We start from the raw sequence: 18,721 nt of genomic DNA on the forward strand, positions 1-18,721 counted from the left end.
ATGAAAGTAAGAAAGAAAAAGGTACATTAAAAGGTAATATTAGAGAGCTACAAGGAGATATAGGTAATATAACAGATTTAATTGAACAGTCATTCGAAGATCAGATAGAATTTAGAGGGACTTTATTAGTCTCATTTATATTTCCTTCAGACCGAGACTCAGTTTTGAAACATTTTTTTTCGTAATAGATCAAAAAGTTTCTTAGGTGGAAATGTCTGGATTTTTCCAGACATTGCAAGAGAAACTCAGTTGCACAGGAAAAAGTTCTTATTAATGCGCCAAGAAGTTAGAGAACTTGGAGCTGAAACCATAGTAAGATACCCAAATAAACGTATAGTTAAATTGAACAACAACAGACATGTGTTTTTTGATCCAGATCATTTATTAATTCAAAAATACCAATAAGGGTTGAAAACCAAACATAGGGCCTCATTTTCTAAAGTATCGCAGGCCTGCGATACTTTATGGAATAAGGGGTGGGGGGCCGAAATGGAGGGCAGGCCTGCGCTAGCCGGCAGCGATCGCACCGTCGCAGTGCGATCGCTGCCGGTTTCGCACCCAGTAGCGCCACCATAGAAGGTGTAGCTATTGGGCGCGAACTCGGACGCGAAAAGGGCCTTACCTTTTCGTCGTCTGCGGCATCTTCGCGGAGTCGGCCCTGGTGACGCACCGACTCCTCCTCTTCCGGGGCCGACCCCGCCCCCATTTTGGTATCGCACGCGATAAGGGACGTTTCGCACGCGAAATGTCCCTTATCGCGTGCGATCCGTTTAGAAAATGAGGCCCATAGATAGAAAAGTGGAGAATAAGATAAAATATAGTTCGCATATTACCTGTTTTTTTTTTTTTTTCTGGTTTATAAGAGTGCTCTAGAAAGTATTTGAAGCACCGAAATTTCCTTTTCCGGTTCATATTTGTTAAGTGTCTTAAAGAGATTAGTAATTAATGATTGTAAATTCCTATGGTGACTTTAATATTTACTTTAATATCTAAAAGAAGTGAATGTAATTTCTAGATGTATACTTGATATCTTATACTTAATATGACCTTTTCATTGATGATTAGTATGTTGTCTAAGCATTGCAAAAGAAAATCATAAATACATAAATAAATAAACAAAAACAAAAAACTGAGGGTAATTTAGCTGAGATATTGCAGCTCCACAACTGTTCTCTGATAGAATCTATTGAGTATACTGGTTCAGTGCCTTTTGGTAGATGACTTTTTTTTCTAAATATCTTTTATTCAGGATGTTATCAAAACAAGCATTACAAATTAACAGTAAGCAAACAATCTTTTTTCCCCACAACAACCTATTACCCCACCCATTGCCCTTTATTCCCCCTTCACCCCGAGCTATCCATTTCCATCCTGATACCAACATCAGAGCTCAGAATAGTCAATATTGAGTCAATACATATACAGAACGTATCTGTAAGAGTTGATACAAATACTGGAAGAAAAAAAAAAAGCATGAAGTCCCATGCCACTAATTCAATTGGACAGTATGTCTCATAGGAATATACATGGGAATACTCATCAAACTAATTAGGAAATGGCATGCCATGACTGAGTCATCTCTTACACATCTTCACTTTCATGAGGAATCACTCCAGTAGATTTCATTACATGAGTCCTAATGTTGTTGAGTTTTATCTAAAGAAAAAGAGCACTTGTTCTTCTTTAGGTAATTGTTGAAGATATGGATTCCAGGTTACCAAGAACAACCTACGTTGTTTCTCAGATAACAGAATGTTAGTTCAAACTCCATTTGCAACATTTCATAAATTTTGACATGCCACAATGGCTGATCAGGTGATTTGTCTTCTGCCTTCGCAGTAAGATGCAATGCTTGGCAACAAGTGCAGCTTTAAGTAAAAAAATCTTGTGAGAATGCTTTAAAAACATATGAATTGTATTGAGACCCAAAAGAAAGAAAAAAAAAAGTCATAGACACTGGGTATTTAGTCATGCTCATTAACACCCCAATAACAGAATGCCAAAACAGCTCAATCTTCAGACATAAGATTAGCTGTTTCATTAAAACATTTCTTGCAAGTTTTAGAATTTGTGTAACCTGCTATACAAGCCTGTAATGGAGCTATAATTGTTCTCTGAATGATACAAAATTGTAGTTCTCTAAGGATGACATTCTCAGAACATTTGGGAATCAATGTTATATGTTCTATGATGTCATCTTTGTGAATTTCACATTTAAGATGAGTTGCCATTTTTCCACTACAACTACTAATCTCTTAAATTTAGTAACACCTTCGATATAGCGGTTTATCATGGACAAGGGGAAATGTTTCCTTTTATTAATTTGTATTAAGATCCTAAATGCTTTGGAAGTTAATGGCAAAGACACCAAAGTCAGCAAACATGAGACAAAATGTTGTAGTTGTAAATAAAGAAAACAATCGGAATCATCCTTTTGTTTACAATCTAAAAATGACTGTAGCTGTGTCTCCTCTGGTACCTCACATGCATATCTTTAGGAGGAAAATCTGTATTTCTCAATAATTGAATTAAACCTGAAACCATATAAACTTCCACGCTCTCTGCATTGAGGATGATAAAATAAAGGCATCACCTCTTACCAATACACAATCTGTTCTCTAATGCAGAAAGAGTCGCAAATTAAGAGGGGCCAAAACCTGTTTTTCATATTCTATATCTGTATATAAATGAGTATTTAAAAGCCAGTTACCCACGGATCTCAGTAGTCACACCATATTAGAGTATTTAAAATTAGTGATGACTATTTAAACAAAAAAATGTTTTTTTTTCCATTTCCACCAATATGATGGAGGGAGATTGATTTTATTAAAAATTTAGGACTTTGCCTTCTCTTTCACTACTTCTCATATTTATGCCTCACCATTAAACATACATTAAGATAGAATACTAGGAAATCCTCCCAGCTGCATGTGTTCCGCTGTTGTTTTGTAATCTGCTTATGTTTGTTTTCAGTCTTTTCCAACGCTTGGATACAAAATTAAGGGATATTTCAAAAATAGCTGGAGACATTACCCAGGCAGTATCCTTCTCACAGGGAATGGAGAGAAAGAAAGTGATTCAGCATATTAGAGGAATGTATAAGGTTGATTTAAGTGCCAGCAGACATTGGCAAGAACTTATTCAGCAACTTACACATGATGGGTAAGCACGTTCTATTTTATTTATTTTTTATCCTATGTTATACACCACCTTTCATAACATCAAAGTAACTTACATAATATTTAAGTATTAGGGTGTTTTTGTAGCATTGTAATAACTAGGTTTGTAAATTGTGAATACTTTAAAGGATAAAAATACAAATAAGTCAATTGAAACAAATCTATGCTCCACTCTTTTAGTGGAATTGCAGCAGTAAGCCTAGTGGCCTCAACATGTTTCAAGTTCTACTGCTAAAAAGAACTTTTGTTTAAATTTGTGAAAACCAAATTAAAGCAATAGTGTTATTTTCATCCAGTTCCCAGCTCTAGCAAAGTAGATGGAGCATATTACAAATAAAATTATAATCTTCAATGTGGTTTTTGACCCTTAACATTTGGCCTTGATATTTTAGAGCGAGAGATGTCAATATTGATCTTCCTTCTCCTCAATTTAGTTAAAGTATCTGTAGGTATAGGGTTGTCACTTAAATATAATTTTTAGGTTGTCTAAGGTACATTTTCCATTACTAATATGTTTTTTTTGTTTGTTTTTTGAGTGGGTTTGTTTTTGCTATTTTTTACCTCATTCTTGCTTAGACACATTTGGCTTTATCCTCACTTTTTATTAACTGATGTTTTTAAATGTTTGGAAAATTTTCCATGTCACACTTCTTGCCAGACAGTATTGTTTGAAATAATTGTAAATATTCTAATATTAAAAAAGGTAAAACAGTAGAGGTTACAACATATCAATTACACAAATAGCTAACAAAAGCATTTTGTATGCTTTTGCTGGTTCAATATCCTCCACTGAAGAATTATAACATCACTGCAACTCTCAGATAGCAAAGAGTGACAACTGCAGCTTTGATTAACCAAATATCAATCTTATAAACTGCAGTTTAGTAAATCCCATGTAATATCTCCTCATGTTCCTGTGGCCCGGTACTTTTTACTTTCTTAGTTATGGCAATGCTTGATGGTGACATCCGTCCTAGGGCTGTCTTGATTAAAAGGGAACACAAGATCCCTGTAAATCCCTCCAATTACATATTGTAAAATTCTTTGGGGGGGAGAGTCTAATGAGCACCCCCCTCTTTACCATCCCCCAGAGCCTCCAGCATCTGTTAAATTGAATTTTCAAAAGCCCATTTCAATCGCACCCCCCCCCCCCATTAAAAGGACCCTACCCCCCTTGATTACCTAAGCACCTCCAAAGCATTCTTGAAGTCAGTTGGGTCTAGTGTGTGCAGAAGTAATCCCCACTTGTGCCTCTTCCATCAGTGCTATTTTTAAAAATGCTTCTGGCTGACTCTACGCACTCTTTTGCCCTTGGTGCAAAGCATCTGGGGTTAGTAGGCCAGTAGATCCCAGGGACTTTAAATCTAAGAGTCATTTCTGTAGGTGAGGCAGGTGCTTAGGTGGTTTTTGAAAATTTTATTTAGCACATAAAGAACAGAAGGGGAGTAGGGTAATAGGGGTCCCACTTGACCTCCAGGAATATTTTAATATGGTGGTGGGGGAATTTGCAGCAACCTTGCAGCCCCTGTAAGAGCATCACCAAGCACATCACCATGACAGTGTTATGAATCCAAGCGTGGACCCTTGTTTCGAGGTAGAGTCAGTACGACCAAAAGGGAAGTCAGCCCTCTTTGGTCTCTACCGTCGGATAGCAAGGCCTGTCGAAGACGTACCGCTGAAGGCTTCACTCTGGAAGCGCGTAATCCCCCCAGGAGGAGCCTGTAGGGATATGGCCGCTGGGACTTAGGAGACTTCCTGAAGAGAGACAATGGTCTGGATGCAGTTGCCTCCTGCAGGTCGTGGATTCCAGACGGCTGTCACCTCCAGCAGGTCGTAGTTAGTCCAGGAGTATCCGTCCAGGGATAGTCTCAATCCAGCCCAAGGGTCAAAGTCCAGGAGCAGGCGGGAGAATGGTCCGAAGCCGATCCAGGAGCAAGAAGGAGAAAGGTCCAAAGCCAGTCCGAGTCAGAATCCAGAAGAATACCACCACCAGTCCGAGGGTCAGGAGCCAAAGTATCTGTCCGAGGAGAAGAGCAGAAGCGGCACGGAGAACAAACCAGGAACACACCACAGGAAGCAAGCACCTAGCCTCAATACCAAGGCAGGGTATAAATATGAAGATATAAAGATATGAAGATATAAATAAGCATGTGGCTAAAGGCGAGCCAGTCGATTTGAATTTTCAAAAGATATTTCATAGAATCCCTTATGAGAGACTACACAGAAAAAAAAGTGATGGGATAGGAGGCTTTGTCTTACTGTGGATTGGTAACTGGTTAACATAGTAAATGACAGTAGAAAAACACCCAGATGGCCTATCCAGTCTGCCCAGCAAGCTTTATTTATTTATTATTTTAATGTATCTATTTTTTAATCTGTTAAGTATAGTAAGTGCCACTTTGTGCATGTTACTCCCATGCCTTGGTGATTGTCGTTCCATACAAGTTACTCCATCTTTATTTCCATCCTTTAACTGTTAGGGATCCTCAGGATTATTCCAAGGTCTGGAGGGCATTCTATGCATCCACCACCATTTTTGTAAATACATTTTTCCTGTCATTGTTCCGGAGTCTACCTCCTTGGAACTTCATATTATGACCCCTAATTCTACTGCTTTGCTTCCACTAGAAAAGGAATGATTCCCATGCGTCATTTATACCCATCAAGTATTTAAATATCTGTATCATATCCCCCCTTTCCTTTTTCTCCTCCAGGGTGTGCATATTTAGGTCCTTCAGCATCATCACATATGGCTTTTGATGCAGACCCTACATCATTTTCATTGCCTATCTTTGAACTGTTCGATCTTGTCTCTATCCTTTTTAAGATACCCTCTCCAGAACTGAACACAGAACTCCAGATGAGGCCTCACCAATGACTTGTAGAGGGGCAATATTGCTTCCTATTTCCTGCTGGTTATGCCTCTCTGAATATAGTTCAGCATTCTTCTGGCCTTAGTCTCCACCTTGTCACATTGCTTTGTTCCTTTCAGATCATCAACATTGTCACCACAGGGTCTCTTTCCTGGTCTGTGCACATCAGTCACTCTCACCCCACTATGTATAGGTCTTTCAGTTTCTGCACTCCAGATGCATGACTCTTCATTTGTAGGCATTGAGTCTCAGTTGTCAAACATTTGACAACTCCTCAGGCTTTCTTAGATCACTTTTCATTCTCTCCATTCCTTTAGGCATGTCCACTCTGTTGCAGTTCTTAGTATAATCCTCAAAAAGATGAACATTTCCCTCTAATTCTTCCTCTGTGTTACTCACAAAGATATTGAACAAATCTGGCCCCAAAAATGATCCTCAAGGCACTCAACTTCCCACTCTTGACAATAGGTTAAAAGATAGTAAACAGAATAGGAATAAATAGTGAGTTTTCTCAGTGGAAAAGGTGCATAATTCAATACCACAGGGATCTGTCCTTGGACTGGTATTTTTTTTAACTTATTTATTAATGATATAAGAATGGAGCAACTAGTGAAGTGATCAAATTTGCAGATGACAGAAACATTTTCAAAGTAGATAAAACACAGGCAGATTGTGAGGGACTGCAGAAGGATCTTAAGAAAATGGGGACCTGGGCATCTAAATGACAGATGGTATTTAATGTGTACCTGTGCACATTGATACACATAGCGAAAAATAATCCTAACTTTAGATACACAAAGGCAAAGGATCTTGAAGTCATTGGGGTGAATTTTAAAAGTGTTGCTTGTTTTAAAAGGCCCATATAGGTAAGTATATGAGCTGCACGTGAGCAACGCATATTTTAAAAGCCACAAATAAGCATGGGTGTAGCTTGCTTATCGCGGCGGTTACTGCCCCTACTACCCCAAACTAATCAAGCTAGATATTTCACTTGCATGCAGCTCCATCACTGCTCTCTACATTAATGGTGGGGGTGGAAGGGGAATAGAACAAGGAGCTAAGAGTAACAGATAAGAATGAGAGAAAAAATGTGTGAGGCTTGCTGGGCAGACTGGATGGGCCATTCGGTCTTCTTCTGCCGTCATTTCTATGTTTCTATGTTTCTATATAAATTATGGGGTAGATTTTACAAAATTACACACATGCGTACTTTTGTTTGCGCACCAGGTGCAAACAAGAGTACGCGGGATTTTAATAGATACGTGCATAGCCGCGCATATCTGTTAAAATCCGGGATCGGCGCGAGCAAGGCTGAGCAAAATTGGCAGCCTGCGCACCGAGCCGCACAGCCGGCCTCCGTTCCCTTCGAGGCTGCTCCGAAATCGGAACTTTCCTTCCGCTTCCCCTCCCCCAACCTAACCCACCCCCAGCCCTATCTAAACCCCCCCCACCTTTATTGCAGAAGTTATGCCTTCTCGGGCCGGCTGCCGGCGCGCCATGTTCCGGTCCAGGGGGTTGGTCCCAGAGGCCGCGGCCATGCCCCCGGAACGTCCCCGGGCCAGAACCACGCCTGCAGACCTGCCCCCAGAACGCCCCCGGACAACGTGCCGCCGTGACACGCCCCCGACATGCCCTCCCAGGAAAGCCCTGGGACTTACGCGCGGTCCAACCTACCCCAACCCCCCCCAGGGGGGGGGGGTTGGGGTAGGTTTTCAGGGGTTACGCGCATAACCCTTTGAAAAGCTACCCCTATGTGCGTATATGCACGAGTATGAGTAAAAAAAAAAAAAAAAAAGGGTAAAGTTTTGGCGTATCGGGGGCGTTTCGTGGATGGGCAAAATTTATACATGTAAACCCATCTTTTAAATCCAGTGGCCAAAGCACACAGCAGTTTATTAGCTGCGTATGGTTACTTCTGCTTTTGATGAGGTGGAAGTCTGCATAAATCCCTGTTTAGGCCTAAAATGACAGGGTGAAGAGTCTGGGTCAACTGGGTGGAGAATAGGCCGAAGAATCAGAGGAGACTGGATGAGCTCAAGATGGACTGGACAAACTTACCTGCGTGCATTAAAACAGACAAAGTCCTAAAGAACATATGCAAGATACATTTGCTCGAGTAACCGCTTAAAATTAGGAGCACACACACAGTAGGCATTTTTTAAATCTTATGCACACAACTGCATATATGACTTAAAATTTCAGGGTATGTGCGCTTGCATGCCCATACACCGCGTGCTCATTTTAAAGTTACCATCCGGTGGACAGTACATTGAAATCCTCAACTCGCTATGCGATGGCAGTCAAAAAAGCAATCAGAATTCTAGGAATTATTCAGAAAGTTATGGAGAATAAAATGGAGAGCACCATAATGCCTCTGTGTAGCTATATAGTGAACATTCAGGCCAATTCTGTAAAAAGTGTGGGAGAGCCGGTGTGCGCCCACGCACCTCTCCTGGGTGAGTGATTCTGTATTTAAATTAGGTGTTGCGTTAATAAGGAGGCGCTATGGACAATAGCGCGTCCCTAGCACCACTTTATTAGTGGTAGAAGTGGCTGTCAGCGAATCCTTAAACTGATGCTCAATTTTACCGGTGTCTGATTTCGAACCTGCTGATAGCCACGGGTTAGGCAGATTTAAAAAAAAAAAAATTTGGTTCCTCCGACTTAATATCGCTAAGATATTAAGTCGGAAGGTGTACAGAGAAGCAGTTTTTTCTGCTTTTCTGTACACTTTTCCGGGTTGCTTAGATCTTAATGCCTGCCCTTGGGCCGAGCACACCATACTGTATCGACCTGATTGTATGCAGTTCCGGTCTTCCCATCTCGATATAGTGGAAGTAGAAAAGGTACAGGGATGGTCAACAATAATGTTGAAAGGGATGAAAAGGCTAAACAAGTTAGGTCTCTTCAGCTTGGAGAAGAGAAAATTGAAATGGGTTGTGGTAGAGCTTTATAAAATCAAGGGTGGGATGGAACAGGTAAATAGGAAACAGTTATTTACCTTTTCAAATAGTATTGGATTTTAGGGCATACTCCTTGAAACTAAAAGGTAACAAATTTTAAAAAACTGGATAAAGTATTTTTTTCACTCATAAGAACATAAGAAATTGCCATGCTGGGTCAGACCAAGGGTCCATCAAGCCCAGCATCCTGTTTCCAACAGAGGCCAAAACCAGGTCACAAGAACCTGGCAATTACCCAAACACTAAGGAGATCCCATGCTACTGATGCAATCAATAGTAGTGGCTATTCCCTAAGTAAAATTGATTAATAGCCATTAATGGACTTCTCCTCCAAGAACTTATCCAAACCTTTTTTGAACCCAGCTACACTAACTGCACTAATCACATCCTCTGGCAACAAATTCCAAAGCTTTATTGTGCGTTGAGTGAAAAAGAATTTTCTCCGATTAGTCTTAAATGTGCTACTTGCTAACTTCATGGAATGCTCCCTAGTCCTTCTACTATTCGAAAGTGAAAATAACCGAGTCACATATACTCATTCAAGACCTCTCATGATCTTAAAGACCTCTATCATATCCCCCCCTCAGCCGTCTCTTCTCCAAGCTGAACAGCCCTAACCTCTTCAGCCTTTCCTCATAGGGAAGCTGTTCCATCCCCTTTATCATTTTGGTTGCCCTTCTCTGAACCTTCTCCATCGCAACTATATCTTTTTTGAGATGTGGCGACCAGAATTGTACACAGTATTCAAAGTGTGGTCTCACCATGGAGCGATAGAGAGGCATTATGACATTTTACGTTCTATTAACCATTCCCTTCCTAATAATTCCTAACATTCTATTTGCTTTTTTGACTGCTGCAGCACACTGAGCCGACGATTTTAAAGTATTATTCACTATGATGCCTAGATCTTTTTCCTGGGTGGTAGCTCCTAATATGGAACCCAACATCGTGTAACTACAGCAAGGGTTATTTTTCCCTATATGCAACACCTTGCACTTGACCACATTAAATTTCATCTGCCATTTCGATGCCCAATCTTCAAGTCTTGCAAGGTCCTCCTGTAATGGATCACAGTCTGCTTGTGATTTAACTACTCTGAATAATTTTGTATCATCCGCAAATTTGATAACCTCACTCGTCGTATTCTTTTCCAGATCATTTATATATATATTGAAAAGCACCGGTCCAAGTACAGATCCCTGAGGCACTCCACTGTTTACCCTTTTCCACTGACAAAATTGACCATTTAATCCTACTCTCTGTTTCCTGTCTTTTAACCAGCTTGTACTCCACGAAAGAACATCGCCTCCTATCCCATGACTTTTTAGTTTTCATAGAAGCCTCTCATGAGGGACTTTGTCAAACGCCTTCTGAAAATCCAAATGCACTACATCTACTGGTTCACCTTTATCCACATGTTTAGTAACCCCTTCAAAAAAATGAAGCAGATTTGTTAGGTAAGACTTCCCTTGGGTAAATCCATGTTGACTATGTTCCATTAAATCATGTCTTTCTTTATGCTCTATGATTTTGATCTTGAGAATAGTTTCCACTATTTTTCCCGGCACTGAAGTCAGGCTCACTGGTCTATAGTTACCCGGATCGCCCCTGGAGCCTTTTTTAAATATTGGGGTTACATTGGCCACCCTCCAGTCTTCAGGTACAATGGATGATTTTAATGATAGGTTACAAATTTTAACTAATAGATCAGAAATTTCATTTTTTAGTTCCTTCAGAGCCCTAGGATGCATACCATCCGGTCCAGGTAATTTGCTACTCTTTAGTTTGTCAATCTGGCCTACTACATCTTCCAGGTTCACAGTGATTTCGTTCAGTTCGTTTGACTCATCACCCCTGAAAACCATCTCCGGAACTGATATCTCCCCAACATCCTCATTAGTAAACATGGAGGCAAAGAATTCATTTAGTCTTTCTGCAATGGCCTTATCTTCCCTAAGAGCCCCTTTAACCCCTCTGTTATCTAATGGTCCAACCGACTCCCTCACAGGTTTCTTGCTTTGGATATATTTTAAAAAGTTTTTATTATGAGTTTTTGCCTCTATGGCCAATTTCATTTCAAACTAGCTGTACTCTGCCACACGTTGCTGTGGCTGAGCCTGGTTAAGTTGAAAAAACAGAACAGAGCCAGGGGATATCTGTAATATGTTTAATTTTGCAATGCTTGTGGGTATACGACATTTTTTATTGTTCCATCGTTAGTGCAGATTTACAAATTGTCAGGTTTGCCTACTCGTGAACATGCAACATACAATTGTCCATGTGAGAAGCAATTGGTTTGTAGATGTAAACCGCAGAGGTGTAAAGATTGTCCTTGAGCTTTGTTGATGGTTATTGCAAATGCCAATCTAATTGGGAATTGTAATCTTTTAAATTGAAATGGCATATCTGTTGGAATGATAGGGATGCGAGGAATGAGTACATCTTCACCTTTGAAAGGTCCTGTCAAGATTGTAGCTTCTATGATATTGGTCCTTAAATTTTTGATAGCAACACATCCCCTTTGTTTCTCCCAGAAATTTCATAGCCTTGCAGTATGGACACACGTGTCATAGAGCCAATGAGAACATGCCGTATGAAAGTATAATCCTGATGTGGGTTGTATCGGAAAGCAAGTCGATTATAATGTTTGGCCAGTTGATGTGGGATCCATGGCTGACGTTGAGGTGCTGTCGGTGTTAGAGGGATTTCAGCCACAGTCAGCGTTTCATGGGCATGGTGTTGTGAACGAAGGAGATTGTGAGCAGTGAAACGTGCTTGCCGTGATCACAAGCGTGCCTCTAGCAGTTTGGATGCACAGACAGCCCTAGGACGGATGTCACCATCAAGCATTGCCATAGCTCGGCCGCTTCCTGCTGTCTTTCCTACAGCTATTCTTTCCTTGTTGAGCTGTTTTTTTGCTGCCCGTTCCTCCTCCGTGCGCCTAGTTCTAAGGCGTTGTGCCGCTAGCGCAGTGCAAGTACACCGATGTAAGTTAGATTTTCTGCGAGGCATCAATTTGGTGAATTGCAAGAGATGTATGAATGGTGTTTAAAAGGATCAAGGGAAATGGGACTGTAATGTCCGAAGAGCAAGAGAAATGCACAGGGCAAAAATTAATGCCTTCTTAGGTAAGAGGATCCAGACCTTAAAAGCAGTTACGACGCTGATAGATAAGAAATGAATTGGTGTGTATAAACGTGGTCAGTCAGTGGGGAGGTTGTGATCCTTAGGGATAAAAATAGGGGCGTGCCTAATCCACCTAGTAATGTGTCTGTAGAGAAGTTTCTTTTGGAGGGCTAATCCGCTAGCTTTCAGAGATCAGTAAAGGTTATAGTTTGTGTGTGTGTTTTTTGTTTTTTTTACCCAAATGAACAGCACCAGCAAAGAATAGTTTAAATATGCAAGCACACCTTCCTGGCCCCCCCCCCCCCCAACCCAGCGAAATAGAGCAACCCACGCTACAGCCCCCCCTCTCGGGAGATGTGGAGAATGAGTGGGCCCCCCCCCCTGTGAAAAACGCGCAGCGGAAAATGAGAACGGTCCCCCACCGTGCTCCTTCACAGCTACCTATGTAAACTGCCAGCCGGTGGCGAGGGTGTGTGCTAGGGTTTGTTCCGCCGGTTGCCATGTCGCAAAACTTCACCGGTGAAAGTGGTGCGTCAGGATTCCTGACCTAATAAGGGCAAATGTCCGCTGAGGATATGGCGCCGACGGGCTCTTGCCCTTACTATCTCACATGGTGTACCGACGTCATTGTTGTCTCCATATAGCATAGTAAGGGCAAGGTTCGCCGGCGCCATTTTAGTTGCTGGCATCCGACAGCCCTACTGAATGCAATGTGTCCCGGACCGTTCCTGTGGTGTCGGTGGAGAAGCACGGACTTGTTTCAGGTGTAGTATGTGATCGGAGTGCAGTGTGTGGGTGGGTGGAAGAGGGTACTTTAATTTAAAATCGGAGGGTGTGTGAAATGCGTGGCTTCCCAATGTAGCAGCCAGGAACTTGTGTTTTGATGTGTTTTGGGAGGGTCGGTGAAGTAAGTGACATTGGCAGGCGTGTGGGTGGGGGTGTGTGGTGTGATGAGTGTGGATTTCTGTGTGTTATGAGGGAGTGTGAATGAAAGACAATAGCCCTGTGTGGGGGTGGGGTGGGGTGTGTGTGTGAAAGGTGTAAGAGGTTTCGCTTGTGCCAACGGCCACCAGATGTCGCTGTTTTGTGTAAGCAATTTTTAAACTTGTATTACCTGTCACAGGTGTGACCTATATGTAATGTAAGTGTATAAGATCCTTCCCGTATGGGAAGTGAATGCTGTGTGCAAATTTGAACGCATTCTGTTAAGCGGTTGGCGAGATTAGCGACGACGTACAAACTATTTAACATTTTTATTTATATATTTCTATATTTTTTTGGCTAAAATAGCCTCTTTCACCTCACCTTTTAATCATGACGGTAATCATTTTGCCTTCCTTCCACCTTTCTTAATGCGTGGAATACATATGGACTGCGCCTTTAGGATTGTATTTTTAAACAATGTCCATGCCTGTTGAACACTTTTAACCTTTGCAGCTGCACCTTTCAGTTTTTTTCTATTTTCCTCATTTTATCAAAGTTTCCCTTTTTTTGCACTCAATGTGCAATTAAGCTGTGGAATTTATTGCCAGATGATGTTGTCATGGTAACTAGGATAGCTGAGTTTAAAAAGGGTTTGGATAAGTTCCTGGAGGAAAAGTCCATAAAAAGTTATTAACCAGTTGTCTCCAGAAAAACCGTCACTTATCCCAAGGAGTGAGCAACAAGAAACAGGATCTGCTTTTTGGGATTGGCAACTGTCAGAGTCAAGATGCATAGGTGGGCCCGGTGTGGAATAACCGGAGCCCACCCATAACGGCAGCGAGCCCAAACTTAGAACGGGGGGGGGACGGGACGGAAGAGGGGGAGCGCAGCGGAGGTCGTTGGACGCCACCCCCCCCCCCCCTCAACACCTACCTCCAAGCTCCCTGCCACTGACGAAAACGATAGCTGTTGGCCCCGCTAAGGGGGTGGGAGGTTGTGACATCATCGGGTGGCGCCTTTGGTGCCCTCTGACGACGTGCTTCGCCCTTTAAAGGGACGAGACACGAGGCAAGCGATCCCTTTTACTGGATCGCGCGAGAGACCAAGACCCACCCACCCACCCACCCACCCTCCCTTAGTCCTATGCAATAAGGATAGTTTAAAAGCTCCGCAGCATATGTTTTTGCAATTACCAGCAGCTAGGTTACTTTTGTTAGACAGTTTAATAAAATATATTTCATTGTTCTGTTTTGTCACAGCTGTTAGAAGGCTGGTACCCGGGCCGGTTGGGCAGGATTAGAAGCGTGCTGGTGTCATCGCATAACAGTGTGGTAGCCGATGGCGCCAGGAGGCATAAAAGGCGATGGCCCCCTTGCTTGGGAACAAGGCGGGGGGCCTACCGAGTTGGGCTGCCTTGCTAGGATCAGGCGGTGGGCAGCCGGAACAGGAAAGCTGCCGGCTCGGGTATCCTAGAAAGTTAACATGTTATGTTTTAAAATAAAGCTGCGGCCATTTTATTACCAAAGACAGTCTCAGTGTGATTACTAGTATAAGGGGAAAAGCACAGAAAACATTAGGGTTCTGATCTGCTATTTAGAATGTACGACGGGCGCAAGAGTGAGTGGCAGCTGCTAACGTTATGGTCTTGCTGGATATTTGGTCTGATTCTGCATGACAATTCTTATTTTCTTAATACTTTTTGAAAGCCATGGTACTTTCTGACATCTCAATGAACTGTTATGTATACTTTTGCATGCAACACAGCTCATTATCATACCCACCTGAGGCACGATTTTTGGCCTGCAAATAAACAGGGTCATTTATCAAAATGTGTTAGTGCCCTAAGGCATGTTAAATGGGTTTAATGTGAGTTACATGCGCGATAAATATCACAATGCAAGCTAGCATGCAAAACTTTAAATTGAGCATGCAAGTGGGTGGAGTTAATGCAAAATAGGGTCTCCTACCGCACTTACGATAGATTAACATACAATAAAGCAGGATTTAAAGTCTGAAAGAACTACACATTTTTTGCGTTGGTGGGGTAAAAAGTTTTTATCACATGACTGCAGCTGTTATCACAGGTCGAGATTATTATCTTTCGCGATAAAACATGGCCTTCTATCAGACACACCTATCACAGCCTGCTTGGCCAATAAAAACTCCTTTTTTTTATATGGCTTGTCTTCCTAAACTTATGTTTGTGGCAAGTTTGGGGGTTACTGGCTGCTTCAGGATGCTTATCACAGACAACAAGAACAACAACCACAAGAACAGGAGAGCGAAGTTGCAACTTCTCCTAGGGATGTCCCTGCACCAGAGCCCGAGCCACTGGCCCCACAGAAACCAAGGATATGGGCCATAGTATTGCTTCACACGCAGGCGGACACAGCGGAGGAGATACAAGGAATGCATCTTTGCTCTACGAGCCTCATTGCTAGGCATGCAAGAAGATTATGTGGTTAGCAGTTATCGCCTCAGCTCTCAGGCCATCCTGGAATTATATGAAGAAATCCGAGGGGATCTGCATCCGGTCACAGGAAGGTCCCACGCTATATCAGGGCTCAACAAACTTTGGCCACCTTGCATTTCCTGGCATCTGGCTACTTCCAGATGACAGTAGGGGTCATCAGAGGAATGCCCCAAACCACTTTTTCTTGCTGTAGGGGCCAGGTTATAAAAGCTGTATCTGACAGTATTAATCGCTACATTACATTTCTCCTAGTACAAGCAGGATGGTAGTCCTCACATGTGGGTAACATCATCAGATGGAGCCCGGCATGGACTGAGCATGCCCAGCTGATTCCCATTGCCAGATAAACTTTCTGGAGTTGCGGGCGATCCGGTACACTCTGTGGCCTTCCAGGACAGGCTGTCCTCCAAGGTCATCCTCATCAGAATGGACAATCAGGTGGTGATGTAGTACATCAACAAACAGTGAGCACGTGCTCCTTCCCCCTCTGCCATGAGGCAATATAGGTCTGGGATTGGGCCCTCTCCAAGGGGATGTATCTGCGTGCCACATACTTGCCAGACCACCTAAAAATGTTGGCAGACCATCTCAGTCGGTCCTTCCAGCCACACTAGTGGTCCTTGAACCCGGCGGTAGCAGCCAGCCTATTCCGTTGCTGGGTCATGCTGGATATGGACTTGTTTGTCTCTTCCCACAATCACAAAGTGAGCATTTTCTGCTCCCTGATTCTGGGGAAGGACCATCTAGCCTGCGATGCATTCTCCCTTCACTGGGGACAAGGACTGTTGTATGCGTACACCCCAATTCTGCTTCTCTCAAGGACTCTGATGAAGCTGCAAGAGGATGTGGGGGGGGGACCATGATCGTGGAGACACTCTCCTGGCCAAGGCAGGTGTGGTTTCCTCTGCTCCAGGACCTGTCCATGAGTGTACCGGTTCTGCTGGGAACAGCTCCCGATCTCCTATCACAGAACCAGGGCACCTTCCGCCACCCGAACCTCTAGGCCCTGGCCCTCACAGTATGGATGATGAGCGCATGATCCTCCAGCCTCTGCAGCTCTTGAATGGGGTCTCGATTGAATCCCAGAAACCTTCCACTCGAAAATCTTACAGCTTAAAGTGGAAGCGTTTCTCCATCTGGTACGGTGGCCACGGACTGGACCCTTTCTCCTGCCTGCTCCCCTGCCTGCTGGATTATCTGTGGCACCTCCAGACCAACTCAGTCCGAGTACACCTCAACACCCTCAGTGCCTACCACCAGAGGGTCGCTGGGGTGCCCATTTCAGTTATGTTCCTGGTGGCGATCACTTCCGCTCACAGGGTCAGTGAGATCCAGGCCCTGGTTACATATACTCCCTACACAAAATTCTTCCATGATCGTGTGGTGCTGAGCTTGCATCCAAAATTTCTGCCAAAGGTGGTGACTGCTTTCCACATCAACCAGACAGTTATCCTTCCCATGTTCTTCCCATGGCCTCATTCCTACCCGGGGGAACGTGCCCTTCACACCCTGCACGGCAAGCGGGCGCTCACTTTCTACTTGGACCATACAGCGAGCCACAGACAGTCCACCCAGCTCTCTATGTCTTTTGACAACAACATGTTGGGAGCAGTGGTGTGGAAGCAGACCCTATCCAACCGGCTAGCGGATTGCATTGCCTTCTGATATGAGCAAGCAGACCTCTAGCTGGCTGGCAGGGTGAAAGCTCACTCTGTGCAGGCTGTGGCGATGTCAGCCCATCTGCGTGCGGTCCCTGTCGCCGAAATCTGCAGAGCCGTGACATGGAGTTCTCTCCACACGTTTGCGGTGCACTGCTGTTTCAACAGGGATAGTCACCAGGACAGCGCTTTTGGCCAGTCTGTCCTTCGCAATCTATTCAATCTGAACCCAAGTGTTCTCATCGTGCTCTATGTGGGGCCAGACTGACCCTGTTTCCCACAGCGCTGCAGTTGTGTTGTGCCCGTTGCCACCTTTTTCGGCCACTGAGGGTTCCTCTGATCACAGGAGGCAGTATGGAGCACTGTAATCACCCACATATGGGACTACCATCCTGCTTGTCCTAGGAGAAAGCGCAGTTGCTTACCTGTCCTCAGGATTCCGCCCCGCCACCCCACAGTGGAGCACTGTAATCACCCACATATGAGGACTACCATCCTGCTTGTCCTAGGAGAAAGCGCAGTTGCTTACCTGTCCTCAGGAATTCCGCCCGCCACCCCACAGTGTTGGGTTTGCCTTCAGTTTATTTTTTTAATTTTCTCGCTCATATTTTTGCTGTGTTACGAAACTGAAGGGAGACCTCTCGTGGATGCATGGAAAGCAGCATGCTGGGCATGCTCAGTCTGCCAGTCAAAGTTGTTAGAAACTCTGACTAAAGTTTTCCATGCCGGGCTCCATCTGATGATGTCACCCACATGTGAGGATTAGCATCCTGCTGTCCTAGGAGAATACCTGTTACAGGTAAGCAACTGCGCTGTCCTTAGGACTTGGGAGGCCTTCTCTGCGGAGACATCACGCCAGTCGGCCATTTGGGCAAGGAGGACTCACTGCGGTAGGTGAAAAGACCGGAACTCTGACTTTCCTGGGAGAACCGGAAGTGAACTCTCCCCTATTTAAAGCTGGGAGCAGCGTTGTAACAATGGAGGCCTTCCCTGCAGAGACATCACGCCAGTCGGGCGTTTGGGCAAGGAGGACTGACTGTGGCAGGTGAAAAGACCGGAACTCTGACTTTCCTGGGAGAACCGGAAGTGAATGCTGCCCTATTTAAAGCTGGGAGCAGCGTTGTAACAACGGAGGCCTTCCCTGCGGAGACATCACACCAGTCGGGCGTTTGGACTGCGGCAGGTGAAAAGACTGGAACTCTGACTTTCCTGGGAGAACTGGAAGTGAACGCTGCCCTATTTAAAGCTGGGTGCAACGGTGTGCAGCCGCCGGCGCGCGGCCAAAGGGGCGCACCCCTGGGAGAAAATCTGCCTCTCAGTTATCGACCCAAATAGATGGGGAAAAAACGCAAAATGAAGATCGCTGCATCCACTCCAGTATCCAAGGAGGTGAAGGGCCTGATGGACTCTCATGTTAGAAGGGTGAGTCAAGCCTCGAGAGAGGCTATATTTGATACATCAATTTCGTCGGGGGCCTCTGCTGGTCCTGCCCAGGACCAAGCTTCCAATATAACTCTTGGAAGTG

The 18,721-nt window shown here is 43.9% G+C and overlaps 1 protein-coding gene across 1 annotated transcript in view; it reads left to right on the forward strand.

The window, feature by feature from the left end:
* Positions 1 to 18,721, forward strand: part of LOC115087279 (lysosomal-trafficking regulator-like) — a 1,534,685-nt gene that overhangs the window by 998,073 nt on the left and 517,891 nt on the right. The window contains 1 exon segment of the mRNA XM_029594260.1: positions 2,974 to 3,162. Coding sequence (XP_029450120.1) covers positions 2,974 to 3,162 — 189 coding nt within the window.

The sequence above is a fragment of the Rhinatrema bivittatum genome, chromosome 3 (genome assembly GCF_901001135.1).
Source record: "Rhinatrema bivittatum chromosome 3, aRhiBiv1.1, whole genome shotgun sequence".
Lineage (NCBI taxonomy): Eukaryota > Metazoa > Chordata > Amphibia > Gymnophiona > Rhinatrematidae > Rhinatrema > Rhinatrema bivittatum.